The sequence below is a fragment of the Pelobates fuscus genome, chromosome 6, assembly GCF_036172605.1.
Source record: "Pelobates fuscus isolate aPelFus1 chromosome 6, aPelFus1.pri, whole genome shotgun sequence".
NCBI classification, from domain to species: domain Eukaryota; kingdom Metazoa; phylum Chordata; class Amphibia; order Anura; family Pelobatidae; genus Pelobates; species Pelobates fuscus.
The window spans coordinates 25666241-25686837 of record NC_086322.1 but is presented as its reverse complement, the minus strand read 5'-3'; the positions used below and the strand labels follow the sequence as shown (position 1 = coordinate 25686837).

Here is a 20597-nt window from a genome sequence, read left to right as displayed (position 1 = left end):
GAGCACACACTGTAGGCCTGACACACCCGCTTGAAGACAAGTAACTGCTATTCAATCTATAACAGTGAAAAACAAATTTTGGTTTTAAAAGCACGCTATAGAGACACCAGATATGATTGGCAATGTGCACTGGAACAGTTCTGGAGAGCACACGCTGAAGGAAGGACTGACAGAGCCGCTTGAAGGACACTGACTGGCTGCTATTAGCTTACACTAGAAACCTCTTTTCTTTGTAAAAGCACACTATAGAGACACCAGATATGATTGGCAATGTGCACTTGAACAGTTCTGCAGAGCACACACTGTAGGCCTGACACACCCGCTTGAAGACAAGTAACTGCTATTCAATCTATAACAGTGAAAAAAAATGTTTTTAAAAGCACGCTATAGAGACACCAAATATGATTGGAAATGTGCACTGGAACAGTTCTGGAGAGCACACGCTGAAGGAAGGACTGACAGAGCCGCTTGAAGGACACTGACTGGCTGCTATTAGCTTACACTAGAAACCTTTTTTCTTTGTAAAAGCACGCTAAAGAGACACCAAATATGATTGGCAATGTGCACTTGAACAGTTCTGCAGAGCACACACTGTAGGCCTGACACACCCGCTTGAAGACAAGTAACTGCTATTCAATCTATAACAGTGAAAAAAAAAATTTGGTTTTAAAAGCACGCTATAGAGACACCAGATATGATTGGCAATGTGCACTGGAACAGTTCTGGAGAGCACACGCTGAAGGAAGGCCTGACAGAGCCGCTTGAAGGACACTGACTGGCTGCTATTAGCTTACACTAGAAACCTTTTTTCTTTGTAAAAGCACGCTAAAGAGACACCAAATATGATTGGCAATGTGCACTTGAACAGTTCTGCAGAGCACACACTGTAGGCCTGACACACCCGCTTGAAGACAAGTAACTGCTATTCAATCTATAACAGTGAAAAAAAAAATTTGGTTTTAAAAGCACGCTATAGAGACACCAGATATGATTGGCAATGTGCACTGGAACAGTTCTGGAGAGCACACGCTGAAGGAAGGCCTGACAGAGCCGCTTGAAGGACACTGACTGGCTGCTATTAGCTTACACTGGAAACCTTTTTTCTTTGTAAAAGCACGCTATAGAGACACCAGATATAAGTGGCAATTGTCAAAGTACGCTGGCAGGGTTGTGCAGGGCACACGCTGAAGGAAGGCCTGACAGAGCCGCTTGAAGGACACTGACTGGCTGCTATTAGCTTACACTGGAAACCTTTTTTCTTTGTAAAAGCACGCTAAAGAGACACCAGATATGATTGGCAACTGTCAAAGCACGCTGGCACAGGTCTGCAGAGCACACGCTGAAGTAGGCCTGACACCCAGACGCTTGCAGACAACTAACTGCTCTTCTATTACAGTGAAAAAAATTATTTCTTTTAAATCTAAAGCTTAAGCTATTGTAAAAACAGATATGAGTGGTGGCACTGACTGTGCAAATGGGCAAGGCATCCAACCTGACACAGAAGCTGGCAGGCAGGCAACTGCTCTTCTATTACAGTGAAAAAAAAATATTTCTTTAAAATCTAAAGCTTAACCTATTGTAAAAACAGATATGAGTGGTGGCACTGACTGTGCAAATGGGCAAGGCATCCAACCTGACACAGAAGCTGGCAGGCAGGCAACTGCTCTTCTATTACAGTGAAAAAAAATATTTCTTTAAAATCTAAAGCTTACCCTATTGTAAAAACAGATATGAGTGGTGGCACTGACTGTGCAAATGGGCAAGGCATCCAACCTGACACAGAAGCTGGCAGGCAGGCAACTGCTCTTCTATTACAGTGAAAACAAATTATTTCTTTTAAATCTAAAGCTTAACCTATTGTTAAAACAGATATGAGTGGTGGCACTGACTGTGCAAATGGGCAAGGCATCCAACCTGACACAGAAGCTGGCAGGCAGGCAACTGCTCTTCTATTACAGTGAAAACAAATTATTTCTTTTAAATCTAAAGCTTAACCTATTGTTAAAACAGATATGAGTGGTGGCACTGGGCAAGTAGGCACAGTATCCAATGAGAACCTCACACAGAAGCTGGCAGGCAGGCACCTGCAATTACATTACACAGGAAAAAAAAAAAAAAAGCAGCCTGATGTTATAGCCCTAAAAAGGGCTTTTTGGGGTGCTGTCCTTACAGCAGAGATCAGATGAGTCCTTCAGGATTGTAGTGGACACTGAATACCCTAGCCTAGCTATCAATTTCCCTATCTAATCAGCAGCAGCTAAACTTTCCCTCCTCTCACTAAGCATTCAGCTTCAGAATGAATCGAAAATGGATGCTGGGAGGGAGGTTGGAGGGTGTGGAAGGGAGGGAGTGCTGCTGATTGGCTGGAATGTGTCTGCTGACCGAGAGGCACAGGGTCAAAGTTTGCCCAATGATGACGAATAGGGGGCGGATCGAACTGCGCATGTGTCCGCCCGCCGCGGCGAACGCGAACACGCTAAGTTCGCCGGGAACTGTTCGCCGGCGGACAGTTCGGTACATCACTATTGATCTTCTGTATTAATAAACTTAAAAAAAAACAGCACCAGGACCTGACGGGTTTGATAGCCTCTTCTATAAAGTATTGAAAAATAATATAAAAACAGATTTGATCAAATTTTTTAACTAATTTGGAACAACTCAAAAGATTCCAGCAGAATTACTGCAAGCAAACATAGTCCCAATTCCTAAGCAAGAAAAAGATACAAAAAAATTAAGAACTACCTCCCAATTTCCCTTCTTGACACCGACATAAAGCTGTACTCGGCTATGATAGCAGAACGTTTGAAAAAAATTATACCAGACGTGATAGATAGGGACCAGGTGGGGTTTGTCCCAGGTAGATCATCTACCCATAATATAAGAAGACTGATTGATTTTTTAAATCATGCGGGAAGATCGAGGGCTCCCATGTTGGCCCTGTCTTTAGATACTGAGAAAGCATTTGACAGGGTCAACTGGGAGTTCATGAGGCAAACCCTTCAGGCATTTGGATTAGAGGGAAGACTTTTCCAGAATATCTCTGCTCTCTATACAGTACCTACGGCTAGAGTTGTAGGAAATGGCTTTGGATCTGAATGGTTCTCATTGCTAAATGGAACAAGACAAGGGTGTCCCTTGTCTCCGGTACTTCATATAATGGCATTAGAACCTTTGGCTTTAGCCATAAGACAAGAGAAGAGGATAGTAGGTTTTGAATTTAATAAAGAAAATATAAAAATACATTTATACGCTGATGACGTTATCTAAACAATACAAAAAACCCTACAATCTATAATACAACTTATGGAAATTATTGGAAGATTTTCCCAGGTATCTGGATATAAAATAAATATAGAAAAATCAACGATCTTAGCTATAAATGTAAATAAAGAAGAAAAAAAATGAGATTATGAGGAAATATGATTTTGCATGGGTCGAAAAATCATTTAATTATTTAGGAATTAATATCTGTGCTGACCCACTGAAAATAGTGGAGATTCATTTTCTCCCATTACTTATTAAAATGAATAAACTCCTAAAGGGTTGGAAGAATTTAGAGTTCTCGTGGTGGGGCCGTATTAATATTATTAAGTCTTATATTTTACCAAAATGGCTATATTTGTTTAGAATGATTCCCTTGAGTTTCCCCGATAGTTGGTTGCTATTAATACAACAGGCCTGGTCTAAGTTTATATGACAAGCAAAAAAAACAAGAATGGCAAGAAAACTCCTCTCGATTAGGCAATCTAAGGGAGGGGTAGGATTCCCAGTCATACAACAATACTATAAAGCGAGTATCCTTTTCCATAGTATCATTTCACAATTGGCTGGGGCTAAACTAGAAAGGTGGTATGAGGTGGAAAAGGAACTTGCAGACGGTAGGGATCTAGTAACACTTTTCTGGTTTACTCAAGAAGGAGAAAACAATAAGAGCCAACTAAGTTCGAATAGTGTGGTAATAGAGTCCATTAGAGGAATGTGGACTAAGATTAAAAAAAGTCTAGGATTTAAAAATCACATTATTAACACCCTGCCGATCTCAATACTAGAAAATAATATTCAACCTGTGCTAGAGCTTTGCTGGATGTCCTCACTCTGTGTGAGGACCTCCAGTGTCGCTCATTTTCCCATAGGAAAGCATTGAAATTTGTTTGCTGTTTGCTGTGCTAGAGCTTTGCTGGATGTCCTCACGCTGTGTGAGGACCTCCACCGTCGCTCATTTTCCCATAGGAAAGCATTGAAATTCGTTTTCAATGCTTTCCTATGGGGAGATGTAATGCGCATGCGCGGCATTGCCACGCATGCGCATTAGGTCTCCTCGGCCGGTGGGTGGGATCAGTCTCGCCCACCGGCCGACGGAATCACAGGGAGGAGCGGCGCAGAGGAGGAGACAGCGACGAGGGACATCGCTGCTGCCTCAGGTAAGTGACTGAAGGGGTTTTCACCCCTTCAGAAACTGGGGATTGGGGGGTGGGAGGGAGAGGGACCCTCCAGTGCAGGGGTCGGCAACCCGCGGCTCCGGGGAGGATACTAGTGAGGGGAGGAGGCGCATTGTCCGCTCTATCACTCCCCACTGTGGCGGGCGCTGTAGTCACGCACCGTCCCGACGTCACCTTCCCGCCCGCTGTCAGATCGGAGGGCAGCGGCGCGCATGCAGGTCTACGACTGCGAGGAGGAAGATGACGTCCGTCCAGACTCCCGTCAGCAGCAGCGTGCCAGGCACCAGTGTGAGGTAAGTGAAGTGATGCCTCGGGGGTGATGCCCTGTCTTACAATCTGTTTCCTGTAAACCTGTGATAACGAGCTAGCTTCAGTGTGGCCAAAAGGTACAACCCTACCTGTTGTAGAACTGCAACCCCCAATTATGCTTTGCATAAGGCTTGTAGAGCATAATAGGAGTTGTAGTTATTATACAACAACTACAGGTCTACCTATTGGTCATTCATTATGTAGCTGTATCGATACTTGTTAATAGATACTACTTGAAATCTGCTGTAGTAAACTGTATGATCAGTCATAATAATGAAATTAAATGTGTTACGCATAACCAGCTTTTGTGGACAATTGTGACCATAATACATAAAGGGTAACTGAGCATAGCGCAGCCATAATCCTTAGTAGCTGGGTTACTAATACTTTGTTGTCATCTTTTTAAGCAATCAGAAGGAAAAAAAAGTGACAAAAAAGTTATTTTTATAATGACGAGGATGACATTGGGCCCTCATTATTAATTATTATTTACATCAGGCACTGATTATGATTTATGGTACACTGGGGCCCTGATTAATTTTCTATGGCATTTTGGGGCATTGATTATTGGGCATTGCAAATTTTGGTATGGGGCCCTCTGATTTCTAATTACGTCCCTGTTTTGGACCCCCGGTAGGCCAGCCATGGATGAAGGCAAGAAAAGAAAAATTTCTGAAGAAAACCGAGTGTTTAATGATACATGGACAGAATCATTTGCATTCTCTACTGACAAGACTGGTTTACCAGTATGCTTAATATGTGGTGAGAAATTTGCAAACAACAAAAAGTCGAATATTGCAAGACATTTCCAGAATAAACACACAGCCTTTGCTGAAAAATATCCAGATGGAGATGAGAGACGAAAAGCCATTGCAGAACTTATGAGGAAGGTTGATAGGAGCAAAAATAATTTCAAGAAGTGGGTGAAGTCTGCAAATTCCACAACATATGCTAGTTTTGTAGCCGCTCAGGAAATAGTCAAGCACGGGAAGCCGTTCACAGATGGAGAGTATATAAAAGAAGCATTCATTAAGATTTCGGAACATCTATACATGGACTTCAAAAACAAGAATGAAATTGTGCAGAATATCAAAGACATGCCTCTCTCTGCGAAGACTGTTAAAGACAGAACCCTAAAAATGACAGAAAACATTAGCAAACAGCAAATTCAAGACATTAATTCAGCTGTGGCGTACTCCATCGCCTGTGATGAGTCCAAAGATAAAGGTGATATTGAACAAATAGCGCTGTTCTGCCGATATGTGAACTATTTTGGGCAACAGGAAGAACTGATTGAGCTGATACCACTAAAAGACCAAACAAGGGGTGAGGATATCTGTAAGGCTGTCCTGGACTTTTTAAGTGCTAAAGAAATAAACACCAACCACCTGGTCTCAGTGGTTACTGATGGGGCACCGAGCATGAGAGGAGCACAGAAGGGCTTTGTGGCTCTACTGCAGAAGGCACTGGGTAGAACGCTGCTGTCATTTCATTGCATCCTGCACCAAGAGGCATTGTGTGCTCAAACATTTCCCCCCGAATGCACAAAAGTGATGGATGTGGTCATTCAGATTGTTAATAAGATAATGGCAAAGGGTTTAAATCACCGCCAGTTTCGTTTGCTATTGGATGAGGTGGAAAGCACATATTCTGACCTCCTGCTCCACAACAAGGTCCGGTGGCTGTCCAGAGGCGAGGTGCTAAAACGCTTTGTCACATGTTTGGAAGAAGTAAAAACCTTCCTGGCCAGCAAAGAGCTCACCTTTGCTGAGCTGGAACAGCCAGAGTGGCTGGAAAAATTACATTTTATGGTAGACATGACAGCCCATCTAAACACGCTAAATACAACCCTTCAGGGGAAAGGAGGCACAGCCCTGCACATGCTGGAGGAGGTTTTGGCATTCGAGCGCACTGTCTCACTTTCCCTCTTTGAGAGAGTTCAAACAAAGTCATGATACGATAAATTTGGAATATTTCAAGTCTGCAATCACCACAATGCAAAGCTCGTTTGGGAAACGATTCTGTGAGTTCAGAGAGGAAAAAAACACATTATCCTTCCATGTCACTCCCCTGGCGATCGATCCATCCCTATTGAATATGACTGCATTTGCAGGTGTAAGTCAACTTGATCTTGAGATGGAACTGGCCGATATAGCCGACAAAGATATATGGGTGTCCAAGTTCAAATACTTGACCGCTACTCTTGAGGATGTTGCCCGTCAGAAGGCCATTCTGGCTCAGTATCATGAATGGAGTGATATTGAAAACCTTCCCAAACAGGACAAACTTGTATTCGAAACATGGAATGCCATCCCCAACACTTATATAAACATGAAAAAGTATGCATTTGGAGTCCTGTCGATCTTCGGTTCCACATTTGTATGTGAGCAGGTCTTCTCCAACATGAACTATATTAAAAACAAACATCGATCACGCCTCACAGATGACAGCTTGCAAGCCTGTGTGAAAATGAAGGTGACGTCTTACAGCCCTGATGTGCAGACACTGAGCACTGAGGTTCAGGAGCAAAAGTCACATTAACCAGGTAAATTAAATATTTTAATTAGCTATTAATTTGCAAAAATATATTTTACATTGTTAACTTAAAGTCCTTTTTTTCTTCATATTGACAGCTGACTGCACGATCCTGTATATATAGCATTAAGGTAAGAAACAATATATGCAGTGTTATATTTGTTTTAAATGTCGCAATGGTTTTACGGCTCCCAGTTTTTTTTTTCTTCGTAACCGGGTCCAAGTGGCTCTTTTTGTCTTAAAGGTTGCAGACCCCTGCTCCAGTGCCAGGAAAACAGATTGTCGTGAAGAGTAATATTAATGTTTTATATAAGTTAAAGTCATGTAAATAGGAAAAAGAAGGGAGAGAAAAACATTGATGATGACTAATATACCAAGGCCTGAGATGCAGAAAGCTTGAAAGAATATAAAAGGCTGGTAATATCTGAAATAGAAAAAAAAAATAATAATAATTAACTGCATTAATTAACTTCAAGCTATGTCTTCATTTGCACTCACGTACTGGTTTTCAACTGGCAGAGAAACACATGCTGCCCAAGTCCCTTCCAACATTGGTGAAGAGCAATTACTCAAAGATCAAGTAGAACTACAATTCCCAAGATGCTTTGACAGTCTTTATTTGACAGTCTTAAATAGCAAAACATCATGCAAGTTGTGGTTCTAAAATAGCTGGGTATTGACCTTTTACATTCTGTGAAGAAATTACCCTTTTATTCGGCATTTCTTCATGTTTCCCTTCGGTAGATGGAACTACCGAACAAAGACCACCCCCTGGATCATTTAACTTCAAAGCCGGCATCAATTAAACCCTCTACGTGTGTGGCCAGCGTTCGTACTACCGAACGCCACGTGGCTGTGAAAACCGCGGCCATCTTTTTTCATACGAACAAAGGCAGCAGGACTTGGTCGTCAAGTGTCTGGAACTAAAATCAGACACTCGACTTCCCGAACACCGGTCTCAAACACACGAACGCTGGATCTATATGTACCAATTAGCTAGAGAGCACTATTCGGTACGGTTGTGTATACGAATGAGGGGAACAATCGCTGCTAGGAGTCAGGGGAATCCATTTGGTACTTTTGTTCGTTTTCTCCTTTTTCTAAAGTGACCGCAAAACCACCCAAACTTGTGGAACTATTTTGGGCAGCTCACCCACGGTGAACCGGTCACAAAGGACTTCCATGGTTTTTGAGAACCCCTGAACCGATCTGGGTGATTGTGGGGATACTCCATGTATAAAGTGGTGTTCCAGATATTGGGGAAAATAGTGATTTTTCTGCCTGGAGATAATCAAGTTATTACTTTATCAGACTTGATTATCTCCAGGGCTAGGGGAGGGAATTATATGTTTGTACTGGGTGTGTTTTATGTTTTTACTGTACGGGATTGGTTACATGTTGTCCCTCCCTGTGGGATGTCCCCTTGCATGAGGACTTGCATAAAAGCCTGTGTGTGTTAATTAAAGCCAGTTCATCTTGTACCCTGCTTCTTGACTTCTGCTGTTATTTGGAATTCGTATGCTTTACTAAGGGAATTATTTTGTGAAGCTATTGGTATTTTGTATGGATTAGCTATATATATACTAGGCTCTGGCGGTTCGGGAGGAAACTACCGAAGGAGGTTTAAATACACTTGGTTTCCTTACACATTCCTCCTGACATTTTAAATGAGCAAAGAGTGACACTTATCAGGGTGGTGGCCAGGTGCAGAACTATTTGGAGAATTAATAATAATAACAATTTATGCAACTAATGATTTAAAACAAGAAGAACATACACACATTCACAAGGTGAATTCTAAACATATTTGTTGTTTTTCAGAACACATTTCTGTGAGCACAACACTACAGGAGAAAAGTTGAGCAGAATGTATCTGTTAGATGTCTGAGCATACATGGGGTGGTAAAGAAGTTGCCTCAACACTGAAGTGCAGTTTAAGTAAGCACATTTTTAACTTATCTCCACATCTTTATTTTATCCATTAAGTTCTCTCGAAGTGAAATTTATTTAACTTGATTTTATTTTTGTAGGTATCCATGAACAATAATGTTTACAGCCAAAAAAAGGGTGAGGAGCGATGATGACGTAAGACGCCGCACACGCGCTTCCGATGGTACGAAGTGTGGGAGAGAGGAACGGACCTGAATAGCAGCGTGGCGGAGCTAGTGGTGTGGGCTCGGCAGAGTGTAATAAACATAGTGGGAAGAATAAAAAAACGTGGATACAAGGGCAGTGAGTGAACAGAGTGAACATCGAATCAAGAGCAAGAGGTGGGATATGCTTGGAAGATATTTTGGATCTCTGGGGTGAACACGGTCAACTAGGTTCAGGTGACATAAGCTTCATTAACAGTGAAGAGTGTAACATGCTGACGATATATTATAGAACTGTTAACCCTTGAATTGTTTCACTGCTGCACTTGTTTTCTGTCTGCTACAGGCTTATTATCAACAACATCAAAAATACTAACATTGACCTGCTTTATCTTGCCTATTAACACCTTATAATTGCTCTCTACTCTATATAACCAAAAGTTTTTTTGTGTTTTATTTTTTCTATAACACTGCTGACTGTGGAAGAGGCAGGGACATTGGACTGCTAATGCTTGTTATCTATTTCTGGCTATAATTATTGTAAGGAAACTGGATATCTGCAACTTGCCTGTGATGAAAGGTGATTTAAACATATGCATTTGCTTCAATACTTATTGCTAACAATCTTTATCTGATCTATGGGAGAATAATTGATCATCTCTCTGCTTTTTCTTACAACCTGCTCTCAACAAGCAATAAAACTGATGCTTAAATGTTCTATTTTTATTTGCAAAACCGCTTTGCCACTTTACTGCCTCCACCCCCCACCGCTAACAGCAAGCAAATAGTGACAATTGTCTGCACAAAGTACACTGTCTGTGAAGGCAAAACATGGGGAAAAAAAACTATAAAAAGAAAATATGACTTTTATGAAAACACAAGAAAGAAAGAGACCCCCTAAAAAGGAAAAAGAGCCAACTGAAAATAAAAAAGAAAGAGGTCTCCCTGAATGTTGCTCTCCTCAAACAGCAAAAAATCCTCCAGACATGGACTTCAGCAACACTTTAATAATGCGTAATAAGGACTCTGATTTATTTATAATCACACCTGAACTACTCAATAAAAGCCTTCAACTTCAATTTGAGAAGATAAAAACAAAAATCCAAATGAACACAAAAGATCTAAAATCAGATATATTATAACTCACACAAAAAATTTAAGTACTTGAAGACAAATTTGAAGCATTGGAATTCCAAAATGTCCTTATGAAGGATTCCTACAGCACTTTACAATCAAAATGTGAATTATTAGAAGGTAAAATATCAGAGAGAGAAAACCGCTTGAGAAGAAATAACCTAAGGTTTAGAGATATACCAGAAGATATAACCATCGACAAAATAGAAGAATTTATGCTTAAATATTTTGTAGCCCTAGAAATAGACGTGTCAACATGCAGACTCTACAATGGAACGTCTTCATCGCTTGTCTTAACCCAAAACTGCACCAAAGACTTCTCCAAGAGACGTTATTATTCATTTCCAATCCTTTCATTTTAAGGAGATGATACACTCAACAAACAGGAAAAAAAAAACCTACAGAAGATAAATTCAGTTCAATAAAGATCTTTCCAGACCTTTCCTGGATCACAAGATTAAAAAGACTCTCTTTCTTTTCATTTACAGCCATCTTAAGTTTACGCAATACTAAATACAGATGGGGATTCCCTACGAAATTATTAATATAATTTCAAAACAAAATACAATCCTTTGAAACACCAAGTAAAGCAGAAGAATAGTTAAAAACCCTGAAAACAACAGGAACATTATGAGCACACAATTGCTAAAACCTAGAAAGATGGGGAGGGAGGGGAAGAAAAGAGAGGAAAGGGATGTTATTATCGTTTTTTTTTTATTCCTCTCCCTTTTTTTTCTCTGTGGCCCTCTTCTTCTTTCTTATTTTTCAATGACTATAAGATATGTAGAATACAGCATATTCAGAACAAAGAAAAAATAAACGGTCTTGAAATATAAATATTTTGGTTTTAGAGCCAAAGATTTGAAGTTTAGTACTTTGCTCAAGCAATTTTTCCCCCCCTTGATTAAGGAACAAGTTAAACAAGATATCTAAAATTACAATTAGAAAAGACAAAATGTTCACAAAACACCTTTAATACTGTGTTGAGAACAGTGATAAAGTTATGTAGATTTGCACAGATCACTTAACCAGTTAAAATGTGTAACTTTATCTATTTAAAAATCTTTTTTTTTTCTTCTCTAAGCACCGCACTTAAAAAATAGAAACATAGCTTTAAAACATACACGGATCACAAATTCATAACGATCACAAAATAAGTCTTTGTTTGTAGAATAAATGATAGTTACAAAGACAGTCTCAGATTGACCTAAAGAAAAAAATACAATGTTTTTCTTTCTCTTTTTTCTCTAAAAAAAAAAAAGGGAGAAAAGGGGAAGAGGAAGAATAAAAGTTAAGCATGCCACTTTAAAATTAGTCACAACCTTAAAGAACACAAGGATTACAAGGTATATTCACCACTATAATATGATCAAAGGACAAGGCAGTGGATATAAACACAATTTGTTTACAAGAGGGTGAGGGTGAGAGAAAAGGAAAGGGAAAGCGTTAATGCGATTTTTCTCTCTTTTTTTTTTTTCTCTTTTTTCCCATATGTTAAACACGGCACATTTACAATAGACTACAGTTTGATATAAATATTGCTCACAAATATATAATGATCATAAAATAAGATATCTGCATTATGTTTTTTTCTGTTTGTTTGTTTTTTCTTTCTTTCCTTCTCTCTCTCTTAAGAATAGGCGATAGTCACAAAGATAGTTATAGATTAAAACAAGGGGAAAAAAAATAGAAAAAAAGGAAGTGTGTTTTGTCTCTCAGGCATGACACCCTAAAAATAACAATATCATCTTATAAGATATAAAGGCTATAAGATACTCTAACTACTGATATGAATAAAGGGTAATGTTACATAGATCAACATAAATTTGCTCTCTTTTTTTTTCTCCTTCTCTCTCTTGTCCCTACCGTCCTCTAAATTTTGGAGGATAGTCAAAACAAGACAACGAAGGAAACAGTTACACAGTCACATGACTTCCTACCTCTCTCCCCTCCAAAGACCATCTATGAGCTTAACTCAGGGGTTAGTGTTTGAAATGTAAACACTTATTCACCACTGTCTTGTGGTTGACAATAATAGTTTTTTTATGTTCAATGTTAACGATTGTTCTTTGTAAATGTTACTTGTTTGTTGTTTGTACTTGCTCAGAAATTACAAAGGACCTAGAAGGACATAGATTGAAAAAAATGAGCTTTTTTGAATGGTTAATTTTTTTTTTTTTAGTTAAACGTGCGGGGTCTCAACACTCCCACCAAATGTGCAATGCTTAGAAATGTATTAAAAAAGAAACACATTGGGAAAAAAATAGAAATATGACACCTACTTAGGAAAACAATTTAATTTCATAACAAATGCATCTCTAGAAAATTCAAAATCCAAAGGTGTAACGATTGCCATATCTTAAGACATAAGGCTTGAAATCCTGTACCAGGAATGCGACATAGAAGCAAGATTCATTATTTTAATTTGTAAATTGAATGATGATATCTTTACTTTGATAAACGTGTATGCCCCAAATACAGGTTGTGGCGAAAGTAACCTCACCACTGGTACTTGGAGGGGCCTCCTTGCCAGCCTCTTGCCCCAGGACCATGTATTAGACCTGGCTTCAGGACTGTGTTCATGCTTTTTACCTTCTATGGTTCAGTATATGGGGCTACCAAATGGATTATGCTTATGGTGTATGTTTACCGAACAAACAACCAAACAGTCAGACCACATGCAAGTGGAGTGTGCAACCTATTTACCTCCCAGGCTGGTAGTTAACCACAGCCAAATTGATGAACGGCTGTGGTCGAACACGTGGCGGCGGCCATAATGTTTAGTCGAAACGCGTTCAGCAGTGTTTTGTCGTTGAGTTCATGGAACTCAAATCGGACACATGACGGCACGAACACCGCTGAACAGTTACCTTCCATGGAACTTTGGCTTTTCGAAAAGGAGTCAATTGGCGTTCAGTGGGTAGAAGCCCACGAACAAGGGACACATACTGACTATGTTCATCAACCGCACAGATTTATTCTCTGGCACTGTTTTGGGCATGAAACCATGCGTGCGGTCGATCAAAAAGAGACTTCCAGGAATTTCTTGAGCCCCTCCTCTGATCTGGGTGATATTCGGATCTGTTGTTCACCCAGATCAGGGCTATCAGGGGATGTGACATTTATGTTGGTATCATATGTATTCATGGTACTTTTCATACAAAAATTGTGTGTTTTTTGCCTGGAGATAATTGAGTTACATACGGGACTTGACTCAATTATCTCCCTGGATAGGGGGGGGGGGGAATTGTGTAATGTGTGGGAGTAATAGCTACTCTACTGCATTATCATTGGCTTGTAACAAATGTCATCCTGTCCCCCACAAGGTCCACGTGGGTGTTCCCTTGCATGGGGACTTGCATAAAAGGCCAGCTGTGCAGAATGCTTACCCTTCATGAAGTCTTGGCTCATGTTTCGGGGATTGGAGAACTACTTACACTCTGGGGATTGCTATATCACAATAATCCCCTGAGTATAATCTTGTAATCTTTGGCTCATATTTCGGGGATTGGAGAACCTCATACACTCTGGGGATTGCTATATCACAATACTCCCCTGAGTATAATTTTCTAAGAGCTCTTCCTGCTACTCTCTCTGGACTTGGAGAGGTCTACCCACTGGAAGCTGGATACTGGTCTTGGGTCCAGGGTGGGTGGAGGACGGCAAGACCCCAACCAAGCTGTAGCGGTCCGTGGGGTTTACGGTGGTAATGGTGTTCCAGTGCAGTGTTTATTGTACTCGCAAGTACTAGGAAGCAGAGATTAACAGAGGTACCCGGTCGGGGTGCCAGGCGTTCTGTCACACAGGTCAAATAACATTTTTAGAAAAACTCTTTAATAAAGTAGACAAGATTGATAAGGGCAAGTTAATATTAGCCGGTGACTATAACTGTGTAGCAGATGTGCTATTCGACAAAAAACTTAAATGGGCAAAATAGATAATAGAACCGTAAGACTATCCAGATCTCTGCTAATGCTATTAAAAAAGTTTGGATTATTTGACATTTGAAGACTATTGCACCCACAAGATAAGGACTACATGCACTTTTCAGCCAGCCATTGCACCTATGCGAGAATAGACATGATCATGGGTAATTTAATTTCAGCACAGACTATAAATAAAGCAATAATAAATGTGATTACATGGCCAGATCATAATGCCAATATATGGTCTCTTAAAGAAAATATAGCAAGAAATATCATGTCAGATTGGAGGATCAATGATTACATACTACAGAATGCTGATAATATAATCAATTAAAAAATCTCACAAAACATTTTTTTACTGAAGATATAAATTCAGTGAACTCTAACTTGGTTGGTGCTATGGCTGGCTTACAAGTGTGTTATACAAGACATATTAAAATAAGTGCAATTGAAAAAAAAAAAAAAACAATTAATATGTCAAACTTATTGGTTTCCTTATATAATTTAGAGAATATTAATAAAGAAAACCCATCAAAAGATACCTTTGCCAGAATTGAAGTTCTAAAAAAACAAATAGTGTCAACATGGAAAGAAATAAACAGAGATCTGGAAACTCTAACACAAAAATGGTACCATAAAAATAACAAAGCAGACAAAATACTAACCAATAAATTAAAGAAAGAATTTGAAAACCAAAGAATATATAAGATAGTTGATAATAATAAGACCTATCTTTCCTCAGAAGGTATTGACAACATCTTTAACAAATATTACCACGACCTATAGAACATCTTGCAGGTTCATAAGCATAAGGATATAAAACTATTTTTGAGCAAATTTGACATTCCCACAAATAAAGAAACAACCTAAGTAATATAAACAGACCCTTTGAAACTGAGGAATTATCTTTCGCAAAGGATAAACTAGACAAACAAAAAACACCAGGCACAGATGGATTTAGCGCAAAATTCTATAAGAAATGAAATCTAGGAACATCTTATTTCTACATTTAACAAAGCTAATAATACTTCAAATTTTCCTAGTGAAATGCTTAAAGCAAACATAATCCCAATACCCAAGCCAAACAAAGATCTAGCAAAAATACAAAATTACAGGCCAATATCTTTGATAAATATGGATGTTAAACTCCACGCTACAATCATTTACAAAAGACTGAAACAGGTCGTCTCAAACATTATACACCCTGATCAAATTGTCTTCCTCCCTAATCGAACATCATATAACAACTTAAGAATTAAGTATATCAAGTTAAGAATTAAAATATCAAGTTCTATATCAACTGTGGAAGAATTTATCCATCTTAGGCATTTCTCCATTTGGAGTTGATATAGAACTTAATATTTTAATTGTGACCAAGTAATAGGGTTAGTTTTACTCTAGTTTCTAGCTATTAAGAGCTTTGTAGCAGAAAAAAAATGTATAATTATCATTGTTTCTAAATTGGAAACTCTATACCAGATCAATTGGAGCAAAGCGGTCTCTGGTCTTTTTTCTAAGTTAAGTTTAGAGAATATTTTCAACTTGTCAAAGATCAGTAGCCATACGGGTTTGATTAGATCCCACTTCCACCAAATGTGCAAAAGAGAACCTTCCCTGGTTCCACACCTCCAGCATCTGTTAGAGTAGTGGGGGTACTGCGAGTTTTGAAGGAACTAGGTACCACCTATGCACAAGTTAATACACTGCTTGACTCAATTATCTCCCAGGCACTGGGGAGGGATTATCTTGTTTTGTATGGGAGTGTCCTGGACCTGGGAGCCAATGTAATTGTGTGTATGTTTTTACTGTAGTCTACTCTCAGGTCCAGGGGGGACTGCCCCTTGCATGGGGATCTGCATATAAGGCCAGTTGTGGCTGACAATAAACGTATTCCAGCTTGTACTCCCAGAACTATGTATCGTCTGGTTACTGGGAGGGGAAAGGGCTATTCTTTAATCACTGTTCCAGTGTGGAGGATTAAATGGGGAAAGTCCTTGTAAGGACTAGAGCTCCCAGGACTCAGTGTCGCCCAGTGCCTGGGGGTGTCTAGAGCGATTCCCCATTCGGCTCCAGGAGGGAGCGGTTCCAGGACTAGAGCTCCCAGGACTGAGTGTCGTCCAGGGCCTGGGGGTTGCTAGATCGAGTTCCCGATTCAGCTCCAGGAGGGAGCAGATCCAGGGCCCCAGTCAAGCCAAAGCAACTGTGGGCAGAAGTGCAGAAGTGCCCCCTGCTCCAGCTAGTAAGCTAGTAAGCTGTCCTTGGCGGAGGTACCCAGGCGGGGTACAGGGAGCTCCGTTACAGGAACACTTCATTTTCATATGCATTCCTTCAAAAGATCTATTATGTTTTTAACTCTTAGAAGTAAATCTGATACGAGATAATGTCTCATCTTTGTGGTAAAATCCTCAGCAATCGTAGATTGAATAAATACATACAATTTCCGCCACAAAAAGGGCCTAATCATTTTGAACTATTTCTTGACATACAAAATATGTTTTTTTAAAATTGACAGTACTGGGGCAGGGCCTGACCATCATGGAGGGAAGACATGCTCTGCTGGAGCTCCTCTCCTATATTGTGAATAATCGCAATTCTTACCCTCATTGAAATTATGGTGGATCATAATTTAAAGCGACTTACCTGACTCCTGATCCCACTGTGACTCGATGCAAGGCTTCAAGGCGAGACCAGAGCTCATTAACTGCAGGATTTGAAACATGCAGCCTGAGACACACTGGTCGGTGTAGGCGGTCGATCACTTGGACCAGAAATGCATATTGGCACCCACTGCTGCTCAAGAGCCCCGTAACCTCCCCCCTTGGACCGGTGGGGGTTATCCCTGTCCAACCCCAGGTGGTTGTCCTGACCTAATGGTTGAGTGAGGAGATACCACAAAGGCTGCTATACACTACAGTGACCAACCTAACATGGCAGTCACCACGTCGATCCCCAGAGACACAGAGAACAAATAAGGTGGCTAGGCTGGAGAAAATCTTTCAAGATTTCTGGCGTAAGCTGGAGAAAAGGATGCACCACCCTGCCCAGACTCAACCAGCTGCTGAATTGCACACAAGCGACTACTTGTCTCACGGCAAAAAAAACACAGCTCCTGCAACAAAACTAACCCCAACATAGCGGCGGTGCAAGACGCACCAGAACAGAGCAGCAAGAAGGAGGGTACCACTGGGACCCAGCACAGGGACTGTTACACACTCTCAAGTTATGACACCTGGCTTCGTTTGCAGGTTCCCAGCAAGGCTTAGAGGCCTGTCTTCCCCGCCTGGCCAGGTGGACTTTAATATCCCTCTGCTAAGGGTAGTGTGATATGGGTTCCTTAACTAATGTGGGGAGAGCTCTGGGTCATCCATTCTACCCTCTCCCTCTTGCTTTTAATAGAGAAACAATAACACTGTTTAAGCTGTTTATTTTCTCTTAAGGTCTGCTCTTAAGCGTAGTACTTATTGCTCACACATGGGGACTACAAACTCACATGTTGTTACAAGCTTGTTTCTACTTAAAATTTGTGCAGCTTTCTTGTCATGCATTGTGCTGCAATGTTTGTTTCTTCTTATGTCATTATGCAATGCCCTGACTGCAAATATATTATATTTCACGTGCACAAAACTAAAATAAAAAAATTGTCAGTACCAAGTTAGTTTAAAAAGATAAAATAAACTAATAATAGATCAACAATATAAAAAGATTATGACCCAACCCAAAGGGAAATGATTAAGATGGTCTTTATACACCAAATGTAATTCATCGGGATCTCAAACCTAAATCCAAATTCTTCACTACATGGGATAAGGTAGATCATATTCCACTTTGTTGTGACATTTTTAAATTTTTTTTTATTTATAAATATTTATTAAGTATTTTACACATATCAAATAAGACATACAATCACAAGTCATCAGAATGCAGTACATTAATTATCTCGCAATGCCCTTTTATCCCATTTCCTTATCGTCCAAAACACATATTGGTTGGTCTGTTTTAAATCCAATTCCTCTTTTGCAATGTAAATGTAGAATAAAGAATAATGATTACGCTGGTGGAGGGGGCGCGCGATGATGACGTAGGCACGCTACGTACGGGCGCTCGACAGGGCGGAGCCATGACGGGCTACAGTGGGTAAGCGTGGTTGGGAAGCGGCGGGAAGTTAGGAGAGGACCTATGCGGCGAACAGTATCCAGCATCCAGCAACGCTGAGCAGTTTATGGTGAGAGGGTGCCCGACATCCGGCGACATAGCACGGAAGAAAATTACAGAGGAACTACAGAGGAAAGGGGGAGGACAAGCGGAAAACTGCGGCACTACCTCAGCAGATAAGTGAAATAACATTGTAAAGAGTGTATAGAGTGTATAGTGTATAGTGTGTATAGAAGGAGTTATAATGGCACTATAATGGCACTATAATTGCACTAATAACACGCTGAATAACACTCCTGGAAGTCACCAAGCTGAAGGTAGTAGCCAATTAAACCAATTACAATAGTAACGAGTTGACCGGCCCCTAAACCTGGACAAGCTGTATAAAGTCCTCAACTATTATTTTTCCCTCCTCTACTACAAGCTGGCAAGTTCCTTATTTCGAAAATCCCCTTCCCACTTTTCTGGCACATTTTTTTTTTTTTTTTTTTGGTGGATCAGCTAAACAGCAGACTAAACAGCAGACTTAGATAGTAGAAGTCTAATGCAGAGATGGCCTCTAAAACACAGGAGAAAGTTACTGTAAAAAGGGATAAGAAAAACCTTAAAATGGGAAGAGAAGTAACTAATTTTTTCTCACCAGAAAGTAAAAAAAAAGCAGAAGAGGATGTTTTAACAATTTCAAGATCAGACCAGACACTAAACAGCTCAGAAATCTGCGCGAATAATCATATTTCGGCAGAATTTCTGGAGAGTTGTCTAAATTCTCAGTCAGAAACACTAATGAAGCAAATAAATAAGAATTCAGAGGAGATTCTAAACCAAGTGAAACTCCTAACTGAGAAAATAAATATGGCTGAAGAAAAAATAAATTGTCTGGAATTTCAAGAGAAAATATTGAAAGATCAACATACCCATATGGAAAATAAAATTAAAATTTTAGAGACAAAAGTAGGAGATCTAGAGGATCGCTCTAGACGAAATAACCTGCGATTAAGAAATATCTCAGAAAAAATCACCCAGGATAAGATCCCAGAATTTCTGGATAATTTATGGAAAGCCTGGGGGATAGAGAAAGAGAAATTCACCCATTCCATAGAAAGGTGTCATAGGCTGTACAGAGCCAAAAATATCCCAGAAACAAAACCAAGAGATATAATCTGCTGTTTCCAATCATTCCAATTCAAAGAGGAAATTTTAAAAACAAGCAGAGTCAGGAAACCACATGGGGAAGAATATAAGGATATAATTGTATTCGCAGACTTATCTTATTTCACCAGAATGCAAAGGAAAGCATTCGCCCCTGTTACAGAAACTTTGAGAGCTAAGAAGATCAAATATACATGGGGGTTCCCCACTGCAATAAGATTATACATACACGATCAGCTAGTGGTCCTAGACTCAGTAGAAAAAGCCGTTATTTGGTTAAAAGATAAGAAGCTGATGGATTAGGTAAAAGCAAGAAGGATGGGGAAGAGAGGGGGGGTGGGAGGAGATAGAGGGAAGGGATAACAAATGAGAGTTGCTAATTTTTTTTTTTTTTTTTTTTTTTTTTTACACATGTATATAGACTTTCACATGTATATAGAATAATATAGAATTAATTTCACCACATCAGGAAACTGAGCCAACATATAGAAGCAAGGGTAATTTGAAGCGATTGGTACACCTATAAATTATGTTATTTAGTAAGTACAACAGAGAGAGATGGTGATGAAAGGAGAGATATCACACTATTACACTCACCCATAATAAATAGAATCAGCCTAAATATATGGAAAGTAGACATGAGTAATTTGAACCAATAAGGCACACTTAAATAAAAGGAGAGAGGCACTATCACCTGACTATAAATGAAATAGAATTAATTCTAAAGCCAAAAGGAGTGAGGCACTATAAGAAGTTAAGAAAGATTATCACTTGATTAATAATGAAATAGAATTAACTTTTAAGTTAAAAGTATAGAGGCACCACAAGAGGTTAAAGAAGATTATCACTTGATTAAAAGG

General features: G+C 39.7%; 1 protein-coding gene across 1 annotated transcript in view; it reads right to left on the bottom strand.

The window, feature by feature from the left end:
* Window positions 1–20597, bottom strand: part of LOC134566018 (uncharacterized) — a 123402-nt gene that overhangs the window by 36224 nt on the left and 66581 nt on the right. The window contains exons 6-7 of the mRNA XM_063425733.1: window positions 6939–7156; window positions 5801–5881 (exon numbers count right to left, since the gene is read on the bottom strand). Coding sequence (XP_063281803.1) covers window positions 5801–5881; window positions 6939–7156 — 299 coding nt within the window. The remainder of the gene's footprint in view (window positions 1–5800; window positions 5882–6938; window positions 7157–20597) is intronic.